The 23,825-nt window shown below is 37.5% G+C and overlaps 3 protein-coding genes across 4 annotated transcripts in view; 1 reads left to right on the top strand and 2 right to left on the bottom strand.

Moving 5' to 3' along the window:
- Positions 1-165: 165 nt before the first annotated feature.
- Positions 166-5,338, bottom strand: LOC143347196 (casein kinase I). Of its 2 annotated transcripts, none has more exons than XM_076776188.1 (7): positions 5,130-5,338; positions 4,874-5,008; positions 3,567-3,676; positions 3,161-3,383; positions 2,791-3,084; positions 2,436-2,706; positions 166-2,149 (listed from the first exon to the last, which is right to left on the bottom strand). In XM_076776188.1, the coding sequence occupies exons 1-7, from the start codon at positions 5,145-5,147 to the stop codon at positions 2,139-2,141; spliced, it is 1,062 nt and encodes a 353-aa protein (XP_076632303.1). In that variant the 5' UTR covers positions 5,148-5,338; the 3' UTR covers positions 166-2,138. The 2 variants fall into 2 exon arrangements, with proteins under 2 accessions (XP_076632303.1, XP_076632305.1); XM_076776190.1 differs by having other exon boundaries at positions 4,889-5,008; positions 5,130-5,337.
- Positions 5,339-5,572: 234 nt separating this feature from the next.
- On the top strand, positions 5,573-9,886 carry Metrs-m (Methionyl-tRNA synthetase, mitochondrial). The gene is made up of 7 exons (XM_076774966.1): positions 5,573-6,640; positions 7,744-7,905; positions 8,012-8,286; positions 8,364-8,592; positions 8,678-8,907; positions 8,997-9,231; positions 9,320-9,886. The coding sequence occupies exons 1-7, from the start codon at positions 6,385-6,387 to the stop codon at positions 9,877-9,879; spliced, it is 1,947 nt and encodes a 648-aa protein (XP_076631081.1). The 5' UTR covers positions 5,573-6,384; the 3' UTR covers positions 9,880-9,886.
- An 83-nt stretch (positions 9,887-9,969) lies between these two features.
- Positions 9,970-23,825, bottom strand: part of Dop1 (dopamine receptor, D1) — a 55,519-nt gene continuing 41,663 nt past the window's right edge. The window contains exons 2-7 of the mRNA XM_076774972.1: positions 15,057-15,126; positions 14,246-14,555; positions 13,945-14,080; positions 13,730-13,833; positions 13,262-13,544; positions 9,970-12,819 (exon numbers count right to left, since the gene is read on the bottom strand). Coding sequence (XP_076631087.1) covers positions 12,535-12,819; positions 13,262-13,544; positions 13,730-13,833; positions 13,945-14,080; positions 14,246-14,555; positions 15,057-15,126 — 1,188 coding nt within the window. The 3' untranslated portion in view covers positions 9,970-12,534. The remainder of the gene's footprint in view (positions 12,820-13,261; positions 13,545-13,729; positions 13,834-13,944; positions 14,081-14,245; positions 14,556-15,056; positions 15,127-23,825) is intronic.

The following is a 23,825-nucleotide window of genomic DNA, read 5'->3' as shown; positions in this document are numbered from 1 at the left end:
TTACCATTTTGAGTAACGATAATTGTGTATTGCCATCAAACTAACACTTAATGAAATGGAATACAGACGCTATAATACAATGTTTCAGTTTTTATTTATAGCGATTAAAGGAGCAATAAACTGTTGATGTGTTTTTCATTATTTATGAAATAACGTATGCCTTAATTACTGTCACAATTTTATTATACATACACATGTATATATGTATACACACATGTAAATCATTATCTGTATATATACATATACACATACCAGATAGTAATAAGTGCATATATCATTAATTATTCATTAACTTACTCGTTCATTCATTCTCACTGCATGGTAATACACACTTTTACTCATTCATTTTGTATTTTTCGTTTCCCTCTTTCGTAATAATAATAATAATCATAATAATAATAATGATGGTGATAATAATAATAATTAACCATACACTCACTCAAAGATATTTAATGCTTATATCTCTTTTCCTTAATCACTGCCCAAAATTTCATGAAACAAGTTGTCCGTTCAAACAATTATCCTTGAATCGTAAATCGTGCTAAGGCTGACCGGACGTTTCCTTTAGAATGTTTTCACAATAAGGACATGATGAGTTAACAATGACTGATTACACACCTTTTTGGAAGTAATGCTTGGAACATGGACACGAATATTGGCGCAACTAGTATGGTCAATGTGAACGAAAACTTTCAGTGACAGAAATAAGTCTCCTCGAACTTCTTTCCAATCGATATATGTAACGTGACTTCGCGTGAGAGGACTCATTATACGTATTAACAATTGATTGATCGATCAATTATGGATCTAAGTCACGTGTTATAAACATCGAAGCAATAGCACGGAGAATACCACTGCACAGTCTCTTCCATTAAAACTATACGGAAGAAATCCTTTGGCTGAATCTGGATACAGGATTACTTTTTTAATCAAAATAATGACTTATTTATGTATTAAATTTTTTCACAATTTTATTTATTTGACTAAAAGGTAAACCTGTAGTCCATCTCCAGTACAAACAAAGTCTGTTTAATTTTGTTTACTATAGTCGACTAAATATACTCACAGAAAGAAAGAGAGTAAGCAATGAAATTTCTCAGGACAAATTCAATGTAATTTGTTAATTTCTTAATTGATACAACGTATCTAAAAATTAAATTGTTGCCTTAACATTAACATACTTTAATATTACTTGTCAGTATTTAATTCTGAGATACTGCCACTTACTCATATATACGCGGGTATACATCTATGTGTTACGTTATGTATATATATATGTATGTATGTACGTATGTACATACATGCACACGTACATACATATTTATATAATATATATATATATATATATATATATGTATATAAAAGAAAATGTTATCAGGGTCAATAATATCAAAGGAAAATCTTTGATACTGTTGACATGGTAGCTTATGTAAGAAAAATATTAACATTTCTCTCAAAGTTTCACACGTTATATTTATACTATATTGTACTGAAAATAAAACAAAAATCGGGAAGCAACAAACTGTATTAATTTTTCACTACATTTATTTATATAATTTCTCTCATACACTCAGATAATCATTCACTCGTTTTCACATAGTTTCTTTTTCTATTTGCAGAATAGATATAAAATTTTATATAACGTACTTAATCAATTATCCCGAATGTTTAAGAATGGTCAAAACGTTCTCTCTTTCTTTCTATGAAAATTATATGTCGAATTTTCGATTAAATCACACGTTATATCGTACGTGTACTCTTTCACAAAGGTCTTCGAAACATCAAAACCTTTATTTCAATTATTATCAACGGTGAATTAAATAGATAATTACAAAATAAGAACAAGCCACCTCTGGCTGATCTCATTTGGATTTTAAGCCCAAAGAGGTGGATCAACCAAAACTCTAAGCACTGACAATACACTGAAGTTTCACTGATCAGTGAATTCAGAAATGTGTATCTGTGACATTGTCCTTTACTATGTATGATACGCTTGTAATCGCAAAACTCTTCCTTTGTGTCAACTTAGAAGATTGATTGATTTGACTCTTTGCATGGTATTAGTACAAAGTCGTGTACCTGATCTTGGGCACTAGCGACTGCAAATAGGATTGATGCAACGACAAGTGATTATAGTCTTAACGTGCTCCTGAAACAAACAGTAAATTATACATTATAACAACAGACAAACGAATGATACAAATATCACTACGAAAACAGATACTAATATCAATATTACATTTCCCTATTAATTTCATTAAGATGATGATGACAAAAACAGTATCTATGACAGATTTTAATATTACTCCCGATTATACATTCTATAATTGTTATGTAATGTTTTACATAGTTATCCGTGAAACAATCCGAGTTATTGTTAGATGTACAAAGCACAATATTCAAAATATATAGTATCATTTGAAACAAAGAAACACCTGTTTGAGGGCTGGGCTGAGCGGGAGGCTGACCTTGGGCTTGTTGCCCTATCACCGCATTAGTTTGGCCTGAAGTACCTACTACAACTCCTGGGCTAATAAGAGGTGATTTTTGTTTTAACATCGTCCAGTCAAATGTGTAGTCATATTGATGATTTAACGTGCGGAAAAGTATACGGAAAAGTTGACGAAGATACATGTAATCTGGACTTTCTTCGAAACGTAAACCACGTGTATAATTTAAATACATGGCGAATTCGGCGGGAAATCCCTGTGTATGAGAATTTATAGAATTTTAACATTGTGCTATGTTTTTAACCGAAAACGTTTCGATACGCACAAACATAGAACATACCTTACATAAAACTTCTACAGGCGTGGACATCTTCTTTTCACTTATTTTTTCATATTTCTGCTTTTTAGTAGCAGCTTTAAGACCTTGCCAGGGCAAAGACCCTCGATTGAAATACATAAGCACATAACCGAGCGATTCCATATCATCACGACGACTCTGTTCTATTCCAAGGTGTGCATTAATCGAAGCGTATCTTGCCGTGCCGGTCAAGTTCTTGTCCTCTCGATACACTATATGCATTCTGGTACGAGTATCTCTATACTTTTTAGCTAATCCAAAATCAATAAGAAACAGCTGAAATTTTGCAAATTACCAACATCATTTTTCACTAAAGAGTCATAGACACTCGTTTAAGCGTTTAAAATAATACCTTATTACAGTGACGACCAATGCCCATTAAAAAATTATCTGGCTTGATATCTCTGTGAATAAAATGTTTACAATGTACAAATTCAATCCTACCAATCATTTGATCTGCCAACATTAAGACCGTTTTAATCGTAAACCTTCTTGAACAAAAAGTGAAGAGGTCTTCGAGAGACGGACCCAGAAGGTCCATAACAAGTACATTGTAGTCTCTTTCTTGTCCATACCTATATTTAACAACAAAATAGATATTAACAAAATCTGTATATGCTAGAAAAGGCCATTCAATTTTGAAGTTTAATTTATTTCAATTCACGCTTACAAATTTATTTTGCATTAAATATCAATGTTTATATTTTATAAAATGCAACTCTAGTGAATCAAAGCAATATGTGAAAAATAATAATTACCAACGTATATGAGGTATCCCTACACCACCATGTAAAATTTTGTATAACTTTGATTCGTATAAGAGTTGTGGATGCCGGGCTCGTATGCTTTCCAATTTAACAGCAACTTCCTAAGATAACACAAATACATATAAATTAATCCATTATGAAAGAAATTTGATGTATTTGTATAGAATGTACCGAAAATTGTCCACGTTCTCGTACTTTGTACTTTATCTACATAGAATTATTTGCATGTACCATAATCTATCAAATAAGTTTAATTTCTTTTATCTTATATAACTGAATTTTGTTCATTATTTAAACACTGTTATATACAAAGGAAAGTCAGTTTTTGTTGAGAAAATGATTACTTATAGATTGGTATATCTTAACTAAGCAATCATGAATCACAATGTATACATTCAAAACAAATTTCAACATTTCATCCATCATGTTTTTTTTTACGTCATGACGTTTTTAATATTTAAAACTTACCAATACACACTTACCTATACATATATTTTATCCAAAATATAAACATATTGTTTAGCAATACATGAAACTACTTTGAACATTTTATTATTTTTATTCTATTATTACTCATGCAATTTTAGTAACTTGTATCATACAATTTTATCTTTAAACAATGCAGTACTCAATGGATACACGATACTCAATGGATAAAATTTTTAACAGATGTGCGATATTATAATATATTGTGATACATATGCAAGCGTGAAATATAATTAGAAAGGTAAATAAAAATCTTTTTGTTAAATAATAAAAACAATTATATAAATAACTGTTCTTTGTAATAGAGCAGTTACAACTGTATAAATATATGTTTCTGATTACCATTTGAATGTTATTACAAATATGTATCTGAATCATAAACATTTATCTGTAATCGACGATTATATCATCTAAACATTGTTTACAACAATGTTGTGATTTGCATATAGAGGTTAATGGTATTGCAAAAAACTCAGTAAATGTTAATACGTAGATAGAATTATACGCGAGAACGTCGAAAATAATTCGTAGCAACGACCATGTAAACACAACTTTATTAGAACGAATAGTTACTGCTTGTGGATTTTCTAGGAGGAAACAACAGATACTTCGTGTAACCAACAACATAATATTGTGGAAACATATTTCGTAGAAAGTTTAATAGCTACGTTAGAAAAATACTTCTTCGTAGTACACATCTGACAAAAATGCTCGTTAAAAAGGAGGTTTTCCAGGAAACAAAAAGAAACTGGGAAATGCAAGAAGGAAGGCGTGCTGGTACAGATCGTGTCGCACGAAACGGTACTCCTTACCTCACCACTCCTTACCTCGCCATTAGAGATGTTGATACCGAGATATATGTCGCCGAAGGATCCTGAGCCGATCTTCCTCATGAGCCTGTATTTGCCGCCCACGAAAAAGTCATTTTTTGCTACTGACATCGCCAACTGTAACGACATTATTACTTTTGGCTTTTCAATTTCTGTCTTCCCCCCGCTAGAACCGACGGCGGACCTCTGTGACTTGGCTTACGTCGGAATCAAACCTGATTTAAATTACTGAGCGTACCCGGTGCGAATAAGCCATTTGCTGGCAAATATGACGTCGTTGAGTCTTCTTCAAACCGAATCGGTGGTGGATTTACTCTTCGTTAAAAAATATGTTCAGGAAACCGTAGCCAAAAAGTCACACTCTTTGGCTGGCACAACAAAACCCCACTAACACGCCGACATATTCCCTTTCGCTAGAGGCACGAGAGCGACTGACGTTGCGGAAACGATGCGTCACGGCGGGCGTCGTTCAAATCAGATTCCTTATCAACGGATCGTCATTGATTAAGCACGATAGCTTTTCGTTCGAGTCCCCTAGAAATCTTTTATTTTAATAATCGAGACAAATTTAATCCGGTTATGACACGGATATAGAATCGTGACGAAATTTAATAGCAATGAAGTGACTCGCTTGATTCACAGTACTAGATTTTCTTCAGGAACGTATCAATGTTCGTTATGGTTTCTCCGGAGAACAATTGTATTTATTATGGTGACGTTTATAAATAATACAATACATTATTAAAATTTAATTTTCCACCTTGATGGTTCTTTGAAACATGTTTTTCAATCTCGTAAGCTGATGTCGATTGTTTTAAAACTGAGTGAAAGAATAGAAGACTACAGGGAATAAGTAGGGATTTTCTACTAATTTCGTTTATATCTTGGACGAAATTCATAGAGTTCGAAAGTGTACATGTACAAATTTGAAAGAGTTTCAGTTTTTCTCTCACTTGAGAATGAAATGTTTATCGTCGACTGTAATAAATCTTCGAATTTTCAATATTTTATACACAAAATTACTAATACAGCAGCCGAAGATTAGAAAATTGTAAAATATTTAGAAAACGTTGGAAATATTGTGAAGTAATAAACATAATTTTCATTATGCGTATGTTTAATGCTTTCTATGTAATATGGGTCAAAAGTGTCATCGCATTTTAAACGATTTGTCCTTTCGTATAGATACGATACTGATGTACCGGAACCTTGTACTACTTATTAGAACTGATATAAGATGTCTTTTGTATATATAAGACGATTTTTCATTTTTTAAACGTTTATTGTTTCAAGCAGGAAAAAAATCCGAATGAAAGTCGTTATAAATACTTCTTCGTTTATGAACAATAAGAAAAATACGTATATGGCAATTTATAATTTTGTAGTTTTCAGCGACACCTAAACTGGTGATAGAAATACGTTACTTTACAAGAATTTTTTTTGGCGCGCAATTGTTGTATGTAATTAACGTTTTATTGAGTTGTAAACGATCAATGGCAATTTCTTTGCGAAATACAATACGATTGTTATCATCAATATTTACGAAAAATGTTTATATAAACACGAAAAGTTGTAACAAACGATTCATCATGACGAGTCGATCAAAACTTGAAAAGGTTTTAGAAGATCTTCAAAAGAATCCCTATTTCGATAAGTATGCTGACAAAATAGCGAAATTTCAGAAAGTTAGTCCGGAAGAATTTTTACAACGTGTCGAAAATGAAGAAAAGAAACAGCAGAGAAAAAAAGGTACATAACCTCTACGGTATTTAGGAATGTTTAATAATTAAACGATTTGTGTTCAGATATTACAATGTATAAAATATTTTATTATTTTTATTTACACATTATATATAACAAAAAATAAAAATATTGAAATAGATTAGTAACAACACATCAGTTTAAAAAACAGTATATTATTTGAGAACAAAATTTATCTCTAGTAATTAGTTTTAAATATTGTACATCAATTTGATGTTTTTGATGTTCATGTTATTTAATTGAAGAGAAACAAGAACAAGAGTGTAAGTTTTATCAAAGTCAAGCAAAACCACAGTTGGATCAAAGCAAACAATCTCAAAAAGCACAATTAAATAATATTATGAAAGTGGATATGATTCAGGACAAAACAAAGGAAGAGATTATAAATATTTGGAAAGATTATCACAAACAAAAGGATTATATATGCGGGGTATTGACCCCGGTTCAATTTGATAAAATGTTTGAACGTGGGAAAGATTATCCTACATTTTTATTACCTTTACCTAGAAAACAAGGATATGAATTTATTGTCAGCCAGTTTTTTGGATTGGAGATTCATATGACACCACTTTTATGGTATCAGGCACATAAAGAAAATGCACCAGAATGTTTAACTATGTTGCATTACACAGAACTTAGAGAGAATAAAGATATTGTACTTATGAGAGGTGAATTTGATACAAAAACCATTAGTGCACAAGAAGCACAATGCTTAGCAAATGAATTACAGCTGTATTATTGTACAGATAATCCTCAAAGATTACAGTTATTAGAGACATTTACTAATAAACCAGATCAATTCAAACATATGGATCTTATAGCACAGTTAGAAACAATACAATTTGAATTAAATACTAATTGAATGTTTATGTGTAAAAATTGTAATTATTCTTTATTTCATGTTAACCATATAATAAATTTGTATGTAGTTCTATTAAAATAAATTAGTGAGAAATGAAAGATATATATGATGTTATTTATTTAAAAATTAAATGGCATTGCTATGATTTTGATATTAATTTACATGTTTCACACGTTATGTTCTTATCGTATTGTAATTAATTCTAATTGCAGATAAATTTGAATTTTAGTTCCAGTCCATTTAACAAGGTTTTATACACAATCTTTGTGGTCATTTCCATTTTTTAATAAGAAAGTACAACCATTATGGGCTCATATTAAAAAAAACGATTTCAGTGACCATACGCTTAAGAACATGTACATCACTACACCCATATTTTATGTTAATGCTGGTACGTGTTTTATAAATACAGAAACATTTGCCTTGCATATAAAAATATATACATATTTAGATATTCTTTGCTGAAACATGCTGATTTCTATTTTCCCTACCTTTAGGACCACATATTGGACATCTTTATACTGCAGTTTTGGCAGATACTATAGCTAGATTTAATTCTATGCTAGGGCATTCTGTATTTCTGTGCACAGGTACAGATGAACATGGTACTAAAGTTGAAAATGCTGCACGTGCAGCAACTTTACCAACATCTGAATATTGTACTAAAATTTCGGGGGAATTTCTAAAAATGTGTGACATTTTTCAAGTTCAATATTCACAATTTATTAGAACGACTGAAGAACGACATCAAAATGCAGTTCATCATTTTTGGGTTGTTAAATTAATAAAATAATAGTTTTAAAATTATTAATATGATAGAGGTGTAAAATGAAGATCAAAAACTTTCAGAATCATTTAGCCGAAAGGGGACACATTTACATGGGAAAATATTCTGGTTGGTATAGCGTATCGGACGAAACTTTTATTGCAGATGCAGAAGTAATACAAAAGAAAGATATGGCTGGAAATATAGAATCAATGACTGAATCAGGAAATCCTGTAGAGTGGACAGAAGAAGACAGTTACAAATTTCGGCTTACTTCTTTTCAAGATGATTTAAAACATTGGCTGAAAGATGGTATATCTATTTACAACGTCTTTGATTTAATGAATTTGTTTTTATTGAAGAAAGTCGTTATTTTAATATACAAAACTGTATTTAGAAAATACAGTACAACCGGCAATATATCGTAAAATTTTATCTACTTGGATTGAAGAAGGTCTACAAGACTTAAGTATTTCTAGACCTATTAGCAGAGTGCCCTGGGCAATTCCTATTCCTTCTGATAAATCTCATACAATATATGTATGGTTTGATGCATTAGTAAATTATTTAACTGCAATAGGATATCCAAATAGTTTCTCGAGTCAATTTTGGCCGCCGACTGTGCAAGTAAATGTCTTTATTTTATTCTAATGTAAAACAGCATTTAAAGTTCAATGGAAATCATTGTTAAAATCTACGAATGTTTATAAACACAGGTTGTAGGAAAAGATATATTAAAATTCCATGGCATATTTTGGCCAGCATTTTTGATGGCTGCTGGTCTTGAGCCACCAAAGAAACTTTTATGTCATGGACATTGGACTATCAATGATCTGAAAATGTCAAAATCTAGAGGAAATGTAATTTCTCCGTTCGAAACCATGGTTGATTTTACACCGGATGGTTTAAGATACTTTCTCTTGCGACAAGCGGTACTACATTCGGATGCTAGTAAGACAAATGATTTTTAGCATTCTAATATGTATTTACTTAAAGGCGTTTTCATTTTGATGTTTGATACTTTTTTTCCTGTTTGCAGATTACAATGTTCAAAAAATTCAGAATATATTAAATAGTGAGCTTGCCGATACTTTGGGAAATTTACTTAATCGATGTTTGGGTAAAGCTATTAATCCAAAAAGAATAATACCTGACCCAACCACATCTATAAGTACTTTAAAATCTGAAGTAGCTCTTAAAAACGTAAAGGCTCTGGAAGAAATAAGTGATATAACCAGAACATTGTATGAAGAATGTCATTTGCATCATGTAGTAGATGCTGTCATGAGTATGTTACATACAGCAAATCAAATGTTCGATTACCATCAACCATGGCATTTACGCAAATCTGATGATCTTGACTCGGTTAGACAACTCGAAGCTGTGATATCTCTTAGTTTAGAAAGCGTACGGGTGGCTGCTTTAATATTACATCCAATTATACCAAGACTGACTTCTAATCTCCTAGATTCTCTTAAAATTTCCAAAGAAAATCGTACTTGGGAAGATACGAAACCGCTTCATGTAACAAATTCTTTAAATGGAGCAGAACGTATTATTTCACAGAACGTATTATTATTTAAGAAAATAAAAAATTAAACATACATCAAGTGGAGTATTTAATACTAATCGGGTATAGATCGATGCAGGATTAGGTTGCAATAAAACATTTCAAATTTAACACCCGTGTGGAAGTCTTACGCTAATATATTTACAGAGAACGGTCATTCAAACATATCATTAGTATACATCGACATCGTGCACGTGTCACTCCGACAAGGGAGACTTAGTCGTTTAATGGCCTCTTTTTAATTTACTACGATATATATTCCTAACATCCGCTTCTCTCTCGTCGGAATGCAATGCACTTTGCATCGCAGATATAGGTGTATGGAAGAGGCTCGACGAAACATCGTGAGCGTCGGTAGCGTTTCGCGAGGATTTCTTTCGTTTGGAATATATGACGCAGATTCGAGTTAGATTCGACGGGTTGCACTACGATTTTGCGACACGTTAGCACCTAAACGAAACATCGCTTAAAATGCACAAGATACGTAGATCGCGACTTGGTGTCCCGTCAAATAGAAAAATAAATAAATGACTATTTACAAGATGGAAAATGAATCTGTGCGGATTTAACCGCGATTCTAATACTAATAAGCTACGTTTCGACAGACGTTACTATTAGTGTTTCGCGTAACATCTAACTTTACGTCGTAGATGCGCTATCAACATGATTTCATAATTACAATTGCTTTATGAGAACGTATTCTAAGTACTATGCTCGAATTTCTCTACGAACAAATCTGTTTTTGTATGCTTTTAGTTTTAAATCGATATCTTCCTGTTGAGTTTCTAGTCAGCTCGCGTTCATTTATTTTTTTTTTTCTTATTGTGAGTGGATTATGTCTCATGGATATGTTTTGAACTACTTCTTGGTGATTGTCTTTAATTTTTTTTTTAATCGATCGCCTGTATCGACAAGTTGTATCTTTTTTCATCGTTGGTGGATAAAAAATACTGAGTAAAACAATTCATACGGAATTCTCGTCGGTTATTCTAAGTCATAATTTGTATCAATTTAATTTTTTAACACCGAAACGGAGAGACTGAGACAACGTTTGAACTTTTCCTAATACGTTCGATATGTAGATTCTTCGATTGCTTAATACGCTATGATAAACATAGTCTATCAATTAATACAGCACAAAAGGAGATAATTCATCGTTAAAAAACCAATTGAAAATGTAGAAGAGAACTGTCATATGAGCCCTTGTTTTAGAGAAAATCAATTTAGAAATGTGAAAAGTTCGAGATTTGAAGCTTTCGCGACAGGATTTAATGTTAGCTTCATTCATAGCTTCCGAATGGATACAGCGTTTAAGTCGACAAGTCGACGTTTTGCAAACAGGTTGCATCTTCTGGGCTAAGAGGTTCTGATATTGCTATTGCTTGCTAAATTTAGTTACGATATTCATTCAGAAGCCATGAATACCAACGATATGTAAAATATCCAAATTTTTTTCAGGCCCACTTTGCATTGCATAGTCCTTAGAGGTCGCCCCCTTCCCATCACTTTGAAAAATACTGTCATATTGCATGCAAACATAAGAGACATCTGTCGTGCAATTTCAAAGCCCGAAATTTTATCAAGCATGCACGCACGTCACGCATTTTACAAATCTATTTTCTTGAAAATAAAGGTTTGTAGACAAATATTTTATTCTAGATTTGGAATTTGATTTTTTACGAAGAATCTTCTTTCGGATTGTATCATATACGTTTTTGAACACTATACATATTTGGGTCCTTTTTTGTTTCCGAATGATACGATAAATCGGTGGTCGTGTTATTACGTTAGAGTATTCATAAAGGAAAAGTTCAATAACGTACTCTGCATTTCGACAAAATTTCACGGATTCTGTAATATCTTGTTTGAATAATTAAACGATAAATTTTATCGTTCAAGTTAACGTTGATATAACTGCTGTTCTAAACGTTTAATTAAATTTTTGTCAGTTGGTAGAGTACAAGCGGCGTTCGACTCCTTAATAGGGACTTTGAAACATTGCACGTGAATGTTTCAACGTACAAAACTAACGACCCGAAGGACAACGTATTTCTGAGTTAACACGTGAGTTAATGTGATTAAACATTCCAGATTTGATATATTGTTGTGTATTATGATAATATCCCTAAAAAATGATTGGAATTTTCAAACAGTTTACTCTTATTTCTTATTACGATTCGTCTGAATGTAATTTTAGGGGGCATTCTTTGGTTCGTATTGTCAGGCACGGATTAAGGGAAGAGGTTACAGCCACGGGCCCTCATTTTTTCATATAATGAAATAAATGTTTACAAATATTCACTTTTACTTTGTTCGATAAATTAAATGATTTTTTAAGTATTGATTCTAACATACGTATATAAATGACTTGGAAGATAAAGCAGGACAAGACAATTTTTAAAGACAACGCTTTCTCTTTTAAAGATATCTGCGAATCCTGCTATCTTTCAGGTTTGAGCCTCAAAAGCCTTAATCCGGCCTTACATTATCCGTGACGTTGTTTGTTTAGGTTGTAAACGGTACAGTGACTTGTAAAGGGTCGAACGACCGGGGTGAAAAATTGTTAGGTACAGTTGCTCGCGAGATTCCGAGAATGGGAGACCGAGGGCGCGCTTTAGCGTTTTCGCGCGTAAACAGCGTTCGATAGGAAGATCGTTAAATCTGAAAGAGAAACTCGAGTCGAATTATATCGCGCTCACGATAGTGTCGCGATGTTTTTGCGCCATTATTCCGACATGACAACTGTCCGCGCTCGATCGCGGGCTAATATTACATTCGATCATGGATCCGTTTCGTTTTTGGACTACCACAGATCGAAATTCTCCGCATTCGCTGGTTGACGGTTGATTTCCTCGGGCGCGGGCACCCTTCGTGAGGATCCTCTTGAATGCTTCTCGGAATTCTGTGTTGAAGATGCTGTAGATGATCGGGTTGAAGGCCGAGTTGCTGTAGCCCAGCCAAGTGAGTACCTATTACACATTCATTTTCTTAGTTTTCTTTTCTCTTTTCTAATCGAAACGTGACGCTAAGAGCCTCTCGGAAACAAGATATCGGTTTTTCAGTCTTTATTGCAAGCTCATTAAGGTACGACGTATCGACCATAGGTAGGTATGGTCAAATATTGTAAACGAAAGAAAGATTAATAGAAGTATGAACGCGTATAAAAAGTTACCTAACCTAGATTTCGATACATTAAATATGGTCGTTAATGCCTGTGTTACAAACTTCCTTACCGACTAAGTTTCGTGCCGTTACAATAACTTGTATACGTGTGGTTTTGAATATCTCTGATAACGATGGCTAATGGTGTCGTTTAGTGAGAAGAGATGGGGGAACGTGTACGATATTGTTCGATTTCGGCTCGTAGCGTGCTTGTTTTTCGTTCGAAATGATATTCAGAGAGTTTCGTACTTGGAACGTCCGACCTGATATGCAGCTCTTGCAGTACGCGGCGACGATATTTACGCAGAAAAAAGGTACCCAGCATATTAAGAAAACGCCCATAATGACGCCCACAGTGATCGCAGCTTTGTGATCGGACACGTGATAAGGGCTTGTCGGCTTCGTCTTTGTCTGCGGTTTCGGTGGCTTGTTGCGAGTGCTCTTCGCGCGAAAGCTCTTGGCCATTGAGGTGTCCGGTAGCTTCGTCACTGCCCGGATGCTTTTCACGTGTTTCTGCGCGTAGCAATAGAGCCTGAAAGTACGTTGATTTTTCCAAAAAACGTCTCTTTTATATCGGTAACTTCGCTAAGAAAGCTCATCATTTCTCTATACAAGACATACAGAGTGATGATACTTAGAGTTAAAGTTACAATCTTGTTACGCCATTTTGTTTGCACTACGGTGTGCTACGTCTTTAAGAAATTACTCAAAATTTACCTGCAATAAATTCCCAGCATTACGATGCAGGGCACGTAAAAAGATATGGAAGAGGATACCACCGCGTAAGTGGGTGTAAGCTCTAAGGTGCACGCGGGGTGTTCCTGAAAGATAAAACGATCGATATGTAGATGGAAAATCGTTTGACAAATGGGGTACCGTCTATATCTTGTTCGCGAAGAATATTTTTGGGGTTTTAGAACATATAGTTGTACCTCTATCTCGTCATGTACGGGTTCGTTTGCTCGGTGAAGGCCTAGGCTGATCGGTACGAAGGATATGAGTATCGCGAGCAGCCAAACGACGACGATTCCAGCAACCGCGACTCTTCTCGTCACCCAACGACCGTACCTGTTTGCAAAATAATATAAAATTCTTTTTCATACGCTGCTGGTATTCCTGAATTTCGGTTTATATGAGATTTAACAAGTCACAATGGAAAAATACCGGTATAATACCGGGTTTACAGTAAAAATGGACTTTGAAAGTTGAAGTATAAAGGCGATATATGCTTGCCTGAGAGGGTCCTTGATGTGTATGTAACGATCGAGAGAAATCGCGCAGAGATTCAAAATGGAGGCAGTGCTGCACATAACGTCGAAGGCGATCCAGGTGTCGCAGAATCTCTGACCGAAGACCCAGTAGCCGAGAAGGTCGTTGACCCCGGCGAAAGTCATCACCAGGCAACCGACGAAGAGGTCGGCGATCGCGAGGGAGGCCAGGAACAGATTTCCTATCCTCCGTAAGCCGCGATCCGTGTAAATTGCCACGCAGACGAGGATGTTGCCCGCGACGGATAAAAATATCAAGATCAGGAAGAGGAATCCTGGAAGAATCGGACGAACAAAGTGGAATAGAATCGATGGAGGTTGCTCTAATATCGTTCACCCCTCGAAAAGCCTCCACGAATAGAGTCAAAGGACGAATTGCTTTTTGCGGGTATCCGAATATCGTGAAATACGTTCCAGACACGAGATATCGAATCGGTTTCTATAAATCAGAAACGGAACCCTTGGAACGTGAGTTATCGGATCCAGGTAGATAAGATGGATACTCGGAAGTGTGGTAGAAACGGGTTGGGGAACCGAAATTATCGGATACCAGGCGAAACGAGTAAACAAATTGGTCGATGCGCGCGAGAAATGGGTGAAAAGCTTGGAAAAGTGACGCGAAAAGCAAGAGACGACGAGGAATGGAGTAGACGTTGAAACAGGACGAGGATCGGGGGATTGGACAAGCTTAGATCAAAGTTTTCGAGCGTAGGGCCTCCCAGAGGGTTGTCTTCGAGGGGCGAGTCGCGATCGATCAAATGGGAAGTTTAGCGAACCAACTAGAAGCACCGACAACAGCGAGAAAGCGTCTTCAGGCAGATCTTCTTCCCCGTCTGTCAGGTTATTCTGTAAACAGACAAAGGGATTTCATGAATGCATTAAAGTTTCCGATATTCTCTAATGGTCTGATCGAAACAGTCATTTCTCCTTCGGTCGGCTACTTAGGAAAACATTCTACAGACTTTTCCGATCGAAATAGCATGCAAGTAAGCGGGTATTCGGCATGAATGCGATTCGAAACTAAAAATCCTATAATGGTTATTCTTTGCAATTGAAAATAAATATTGTTTTTTTTTTACTATTAGGTTGTCCTATATGTTCGTGTCGAGTTTTTTACTACAACTTAAAGCAATATTTTCAACAATATTGGAATTTTATGAAAGACAGTGAATTTCCCCTTCGTTTGGCAAAGCCATATCGTGGTTACAAAACTTTGATTTTTTATTAAAATGTAGTTGAACGCATTTCATTAAAACGTTGACATTTTCAAATTGTTTACCTAACATACTAATAAGCCTGGAGATTGTTATATTCTATTTCAAAATATTTCGGAAACATTTCTGGCCATACAGTATATTTTCGGTAAGAAATTTTTTTCTCGAAAGTACGTAGGATTTCGAGGGTATGTGTATTCACCACAAATGATTGCAATTGATCCCCGCAACCAAAAATAATTTTTTTAGAACGATTTGAAATTTTTCAATTTTGTCGAAAAATTTCACACCTACTCGAATTTTTTTCTCGTAAGTAGATAGGATTTCGGGGTTATGTCTATTCACCAAAAATTATTGTAATTGACCCCCGCAACCAAAAATAATTTTTTCGGAATGATTTGATATTTTTTAATAACTTTTTAACGAAGCCTCAATCAAGAAATATTCTTGATTTTTGTTCGTTTCTGCGGGACTTCCATTTCGTTATTGGAATTTGATCGAACCGGAGCGAGTAGTTTTCTCTCGTGCAAACGGTTTTTCCTTCGGAGTAGGTGGCAATCTCTCGGCCATCTAAAAACGTACCAGGGGTTTCTGACTGAGAATGGCATACTGATACTTCCATTTTCTTCTCTTATTTTCCCCGATATTTCATAGCAAAGCTGTAGATACACTCAGGAATACTCCCGAGATTCGTATTCACGGAAAATCGATACTACAGACGGACCAAGATGACGTTGGCTTTACAGGCTCTTTACTTACGCCTGAACGCGTTGTCTGTCAAGCCGTTCTATCCCATCTCGAAGACACGTAAAAATATCGAGACGAAGGGTGCCAGGGTAACGCCTGCGCCGTGTTTCTATGAATAGTCCTGACAGCCAACGTTTCTAGAACTGGGCCCCCTTCTCGATTAACAATACTCGAACGAGATACGAGCCGTTGACATTCGAGTTTCGCTCCTGGTCGAGGCAACCTGTTCACTTTTCTGTCTAAACTTTCGTTCGTGGAACCGGTTTGCCCCAAAGAAGAAGAACAAATCGTCATCGATGAATCAAGAGACTCGTAGACCGGGTACTTTCGCTGAACATCGAATCGCCAATTAATAAACGACGATTAATGGCACCTATCGATTCACCAAGTTTTCTCGGTAGTCGATCGTAACGTTGAATCGAATTCGATGGCATCTTCGATCAGTTTACAGTTTTCTCCGGCTCGCTTTCTTCTCGTCGTCAAAGCTCGCTTCTACGATCCTCGCGCACGGAGTAATGGCCGTCGCCGTACGCAGATTTATGCCTGTGTTTTACAAACGTTTGAATAATCGATCCGCCCGAAGCGTCCGTAGAAACTGTACTCGTCTCCGCGATGCAACGCGAGCTTAATTACCCTATTAAAAGTTAATGTATGGTAATCGCTTTGCTCGACAACGTCGAGATTTAAGCCAATACGGCGAGGAAAGAAGGGGAAAAGAAGGTAAACGTTTGTTTGCGAGACCGTTCTAGAACGAAGATTTATTAGTCGACGATTTCGTTTATGGCGAAAGTACTCTTTCGGACGATGCGTTAAAGTTCAACGAACTAAAATAAAATGATTTTCTCGCTCGGGAGACTCCGGGTCCGTTTCGACCCTCTCAGAGTCCTGGAATTTTCGATTTTAACGAGATTAAGATTCTTAAATATGTAAAACGAGTATAATAAAATTCTGCGGTTTCGACGCGATTGCACGGTCGTTCGTTGCATTTTTCTATCTAGTCGACATATTTTCCGAGACAAAATATGGCGAGAGGGCTGCGTCAAGCGCTTGAAAACGTCGCTCGCGGCCCGCGTATTCCGAATTCCGGTTCTAAAATAAGCAACATTCCGTATTTCGGGATGGGAAACACATAGATAACGAGGAGAGGGGGGGGATAGGTTTCGCCTCTTTAACGCGTTTCACTTCGCGAGAAAGCGTGCGTCTTTTCTACGAACCATAGATCAAACGGTCGTTTTCTTGTTCGAGAGCTCGCCGGAAGATGGGACGGGGCAATAAATGAGAATCAGGGCGACGTATCTGCTTCAATTTCAATTTCTCATCTTTGGGGGAATTGCGTTGGTCGACAAAGCGTGCCTAAAACGAGTCGTATCTTCGATTTGCAGACAAAACGTTCTCTAGATTCTCAAGACCCGTCGCGAGAAGATAGGCCATCCTTTAAAACGAAGTAAAACGCGTCTCTATCCGGGAGCGGAGAAATGCAAAATCTGTTTTCGAGGCTAACGGAAAGAAGGAACCCTCGCTTTGAGCCTGAACGAAGACGCGTTAAACGCGTAAGAAAAACGAAAGGCAAATTAATACATCATAGAAATTTACATTTGAGAGAGCACGCTTCCGCGCGACTTAAAAAGCTCGCATCAGCGACGAAGGTTGTCTTAAAATGATTAACGTTACGTTCCATGTTTCCCCATTTTTTCCTACGTTTCCTAGCGAAAGGGGGAGTATTTAATGGCGCTTGAAATCCCCGTGACTCGCCCTCACTTTTAAGGCGATCGTATTTTTTCTCGACCGTCCCGTCGGAAAAAAAACACCCACCTCCGAGCACTGCTTTCTGCCCGGTGCATTGATTTTTCTGGACGTAGTGCGATGCATGCATATGCAGGGAGAAACATTTTATTGTGGCTCTGTCGGATTGCACCTTGATAATTACTAAATTCAGATTAATTAAGGAGTGCGTGGCACTTTGCTTAATTCGGGTATTTCACGGTTGCGTTTCGCTATCAAAAAATAAAGAATCGTTCCCTGAACGCAAGTCTAGAGTCGTGTAACGTAATTTGGAAAATTATTGGTAATTTTAATGTTTCATGTACAGTCACACTCGTATTCCTATACACTTGAATTGAAATTCCACGATCGTAGAGGCTCTAAACAGAGCAGAGATTCCAGGTTACGTCTGGAAAACGAAAAAGGTTGCGCCATTAATACCAATTTTTTACCGCCTTCGGTTTTATTTCTACTTGGACGAGGTGTAGGAATCCGGGCTCCTTTTATTTCGTTCTCCGCCCCGATCTTCCCGCCATTTTCTCCGACGAGGTGCAGACGTCCGTCTCGTTCCAATTTGAAATAAGAGTTCGATTCGAGCCCGAGGACGTATAAAAGCGTACGGTACGACGTCACGAGTGCCCTTCGAAAGGTTCACGATGTTTCTACGTGTCGAATGGACCAGCAGAAGCGAGAAGAATAAATTGTCTGCACGCTGTCGAAGCCATCGAGCAGATGTAATTTCACAGTAACCTCGAAGCGGGGTGTTTTCTAAGATGAAATCATCCACGCTCGGTGGTTTCTTGATCCTGGCGAAAATATTGCCCGGAATGGCGGAAACTTTCCTAAGAAGACCGTCGGGGAGAAAAGTCTGGAATTTAACTGGAGAAAATATTCGGGAGAAGGGTAGTATTTAGAATTTACGATTCGTCCACCCTTCGTCTCTTGGGACTAATTGGTTCTCCGGTTGAATTTTCAAGAAACGACGTACCCTTGGGCAGTCGCAGCCGCCGTATCCTTTGAGCAACTAATCTCAAAGGGCATCTAGACGGTCGGTACAACTGTATCTGTTCTTTCGATTTTGTCGAATCGTTAATCGTTGCCTCGGGGATCTCGAGGTATACTTGCTACCGCGATACCGTAAAATCGTCCTCGCGAGACCATCAAACTCGATTCGTGTAAAGTCATGCAATTAATTCCATCCAAACGGAATGTATAGGTTCCTTATCTCGACTGTCAGTGGCGCACCCAGAGAATTTAGCGACCGGGGCTCGCGTACCAAAAGATAACAGAAACGAATATCTTACAAAACCTTATACGCGTAATAAAACTTCAATTTTTCCCCTGCTCCGTTCGGTATCGATAACGTTGTTTGGGATAAGTGCACTTCGAAATTGAGAAATTATTTATTCAGTATACGAAACCAGAGGTGGCAATGGATGAATTCACTTTATACCTTACGAATATTTTATGAAACTTTATATCCATAATCAATTTCCCCCTGCTTCGTTCGGTATCGATAACGTTGTCTGGGATAAGTGCACTTGAAAACTGAGACGCGTTTAACGCTCTGAAATCAGAGGCAGCAATGGATTAATTCACCTCGGATCTTCGATCGAAAACAACGAATTTATTTAAAACTGTTCGTAAGGGTCGATTCTAAAAGGTGGTCAGCGATTTTATTTAACGAGCGTGTAATTCGTGGAAAGTGTCATGGTGGTGAGTTTTCCGAGCCAGCGTTAATGAATTTTACGGAAACGTTGTTACGAGACGAGTATCCCGGCAATCGAGCTTGGCGCGCTTTTGAATTCGAATCGTGAATGCGGGCGAACAAGTTTCGCGAGGCGGAGCGCGAAATGCAATTAAAAATGCACGAAACGCAGCACTGCACAATGGTCCCAAATCGCAAAATCGTGGCCAAAATCCCAAAAAATAATTTTTCGCTGTGGATTGATTTGACCAGTTAGAATCGTCAGTTTAATGATGTCTCTTTAGGGTAAGGAAAATGAAATGAGTCATATTTTTATTCCTGGATGGCAATCACGATTCAAACTTCGGTTTCGTTAGTCAGTCGTTTGTCGGGAACGTATCAAATTTCAGATTCCTATCGCATTTCTTTCGCATGTATGTGAGCTATATTGGAGTCGCCATTTTGTTTCTTCTAATTATGACTTTTGATTCGTAATCAGCGACCTCGAGAACCCCTACCTAAACATTTTTAGCTAAATTGAAGAACTCTTTCATATTATGGCCAGCTTTTTGAGATTTGGGACCACTGTGCGCCGTACGGGCGATTATTCGCGAAAAATTTGGAATCGAAGAGCGTCGAGCGACGGGATATCCGGTCGTGGGGATTTCGGGCGTCACCGTGCGATTTTCGGGCACGCGGATGCTGGAAAGTTTTCGCGAATTAAGGGCGAATTACGAGCTCCCCGAGCGATAATCGCACCTGTTGGCTCGGAGCTTGGCTGGGAAATCAATTTCCAGAAGTTCTTGTAAGCGTGCTCCGTGCGAATGGGAAAGCGATTCGCCGATATCTCGTTAACCCGGACCGATTTCACGGATTAAGCGGCTTGGATCGTTTCGCACCAAGTGGGAAATGCAATCAAACGCCTTCGGGGCGCGACTTCGAGCCGATTATACCTAACAAACGGTCCCCAACGCCGAATATACCTCGAATCTCCGATCATTTTTTCGCGATTCGTCCGGTTAATTAAACTTATGATTTCGTTTAGTCGGGCGCTGGAAAGTTTCCAGCGTTGCGAGAGGCGCGCAACAGGACGTTAACGTTTCGAAAAAATTATTCGGTTTGAGTTTACCCACGCGTGCACCTGTAATTCTGTTTAAGCAGAATTATGCAACGGGATCCACGGGAAAGTTCAAATGTTTCGATATAAGTTCGTGCTTTTCCATTTACGATGTGGCAACTTTTCATCTGCGACGCGAAGGCGGATTTGAATACGTAAAATCTAGAGAAGAAACTTTGTTAATGTAAAAAATTGACAGCGTCGGTCGACGGGGTTTCCAATATACGAGAATCGGGCAAAGAGAATATATCAAACGAGACGTTTCTATTTGTTTTCTATTTTATCACTCGTCGAAAATAGTGCTAAAATTTAGTTTGCAACCAGATATCGTATAATATATCACGATACCGGTAACCACACCATGTAATAAATATTCGGGTTAAATTTTAAAATTTCTGTTACTCCCGAACACACGAATTCGCTACGTGTCGATAAACAACGTAACCCAAGAGATCCGTTGCTCGTCGATTCTCCATTGTATTACAGAATCTATTCCCAATATATGTTTATTTTCGACGTTGCTTCGAAACGTTCCGTTTCTTCGAACAGTCCGCCGTCACCGATAAGATACTTGCGTCGCGTGTTCTTCGATGCCTCCCATTGTAACGCGGAAACAATGAAACGTAAACGTTACAATGGTTCTGCCGTTTATTAGGGCGAAAAACTGTTTCGGTCGATAAGCTACCCGGCCATGTTTCACCACCATCGCCGAAATTCAATCGACGGATATTGAATGTCGCTGACAAATGGTATCGTGTGTTTTTCCCAGACGCGCGCATAGAGAAATATCACGGTTCCCTGTAAGCGGAAATCGAGGGACGAACGTGACGCGATATGGGATGTTCGACAATTCGGTGACACGCGTTGTACAACCCCTCGAGTTGGTCTGTCGGAAATTTGGAAATCCACGCGACAGAACCGACGTCGTCGACTACAACAGATTTTTCGGGCAGGTTGCGGGCTGCAATCCGACGGGAAAGGAAGTCTCAGGGGTTGGTAACCGTGTAACGCGCCAAACTATTCCAACGTTTACGTTCCCAATTTTTCGACGAACGAAATATGCATCGGAGCCCCGTGCGTTTTTTTATTAGAAATAAATTCGTATTGTTTTCGGAAACACCATCTCTGTAAAAAAAGACATTCTGAGTTTAAAAATACTGGAGACGCCGGAGATTAATTGTTTTGGTAATACATAATTTTGTAGAATCGTAGAGGCGATTACTAGACGATTAATCGTCTTGCAAACGACTCGCGAGATCTCGATTCGATCGACAGGTAATTAGTTTGGCTATATAACGAACGTAATAGTATAACAGCGATCAATTTACAGTTAGCCCCGATGTTCGAAGATTAAGCGTGGCAAGAGACCGGCGGTATACTTAGCAGCCGACAGCTTTATTATCGACTAGCCGTGGCGTTTATTTCCTCGAATACCTCCGCCAGCCCGCACGATCCCGTCTCTAAGCGAAAGTTACTTTCTGATTCGAGTGGGAGTATATTAGCGTCGCGGCGTTGGACGATAAATCGTTTCGAGCCCCGTCGATCGACTCGTTTTCTTTCCCTGTCTCCTCTTCTCCATCGGTCGTAGGCGCCGGCTTATGTAATTAGATTCTACCGGATAAGGGGTTGAGCTGCAAGAGAGCCAACCCCAGCTGCCTACGATAGTGCTTCGTGGTCTGCACAATCGCTTCACCGATGTTATAGTATGTACCTGCACCATAGACGTGACAAACGAGTCTGTTAATGCTCTAATTAGTGCAGACATGCGCCCTTACACACTCGAATCTCTCGAATTCTACGGCCAGATACCACGATATCGAGTATAATAGCTACACGACAATGTTTCTCTAGAAATACACATTGGTCCACTACAATTTACAGTCTCAATACGAACCGCAAACAATTCTGTTCGAAATATTTTTTCGTACCGTGGCGATACTTCCCACACTCGTCGCTAGAGGGCTGCGCTCAACCATTCTCTCTCACAAGTGCTCGACAAAACGCTCCCCTTTCCTTTTCTTTCTTCCTGCTATCTCGCTCACTTCTTCCTATAAACTACCACAATATATCAAAGACTTATCCTGTACAAAAGCTACAACTGTAGAATCGCAATAGACAGAACTTCGTTTCCCCCAGTGTAAGTCTACGATTATTAGTTTTTCTACTATCAAAGATAAGACTGTTTTACTTAAATTTTACACCCTTTTAAGTGTAACATCACGTAGACTTTTGAAAGGCGGTGCAATGCTTAAATTGAAAATGCTTAATCTGTGGCTCGTTGCTCACGCTTCAATTTGAAACGGAAAAAATTGTGCGCGTACGAGGAATATTGCAGAGGATTCTTCTGTTAGATTAGATCGTTTCGTAGAAAGGGTTTGAAATAAATTACGAGCGCGGGTAAACGAGGGCCGCGCAAATGGACGCAAATACTGGCGAGCGAAAGAATGAATTTGAAAATTCAATTACTCGGCACGATTAATCGCGATAATGCGTTCTGCAGTCAAATGAGCGCGGTTTGTACGCGCGCACCGTTCAGAAAATGCATCCGTTGAACGTCACAGAAAGCCGAAAATGTGTTTCATTAAAACGAGGAAAGTTAATTGGTGACAACGTTCGCGTTGAAATATATGTGTTTCACGAATTCGTTCTCGCGAGATTTATACCTGGTACGTGGCGACGTTTTCGAGTCAATTTGAAGAATTAAAATAATAACGTATTTAACTATTATTAAAACACTTCTAACCAAGTATGAAAACAAGTCGTTAAATATGCAAATATGTTAGAGTCTGTGCGAGAACTTTAACTTGAACCGGTATAATTCCAGTTTCAGGTTCTTCATTTTGATTCATTTCGTTCTGTCGAGCTTTTCAAAAGTCTGAACGAATTATATTCGAAGAGTCGAGAGAATCTATCGATATTTTCTATGTTTTTGTTTTTCCGTCATTTGCGGGAGAGCGTATCTTTCGCTCTTTTTCACGCGAGTTATAAGCTTCGCAAATCAATACGTAACGACCTCGTT

The sequence above is a fragment of the Colletes latitarsis genome, chromosome 10 (assembly GCF_051014445.1).
Source record: "Colletes latitarsis isolate SP2378_abdomen chromosome 10, iyColLati1, whole genome shotgun sequence".
Classification (NCBI taxonomy): domain Eukaryota; kingdom Metazoa; phylum Arthropoda; class Insecta; order Hymenoptera; family Colletidae; genus Colletes; species Colletes latitarsis.
Note: the sequence above shows the minus strand (reverse complement) of the source record. Positions and strands in the feature narration are given on the sequence as shown.

Excerpts from the sequence above, each read along its gene's own strand:
- Metrs-m (XM_076774966.1), top strand. The coding sequence starts at position 6,385 with ATGGCAATTTCTTTGCGAAATACAATACGATTGTTATCATCAATATTT. Across the intron at positions 7,906-8,011 it reads CATATTTTATGTTAATGCTG|GACCACATATTGGACATCTT; the intron begins GTACGTGTTTTA and ends CCCTACCTTTAG. Across the intron at positions 8,287-8,363 it reads ATGCAGTTCATCATTTTTGG|AATCATTTAGCCGAAAGGGG; the intron begins GTTGTTAAATTA and ends AAAAACTTTCAG.
- LOC143347196 (XM_076776188.1), bottom strand. Across the intron at positions 3,384-3,566 it reads GGGATACCTCATATACGTTG|GTATGGACAAGAAAGAGACT; the intron begins GTAATTATTATT and ends TGTTAAATATAG. Across the intron at positions 3,085-3,160 it reads TTGGTCGTCACTGTAATAAG|CTGTTTCTTATTGATTTTGG; the intron begins GTATTATTTTAA and ends GCAAAATTTCAG.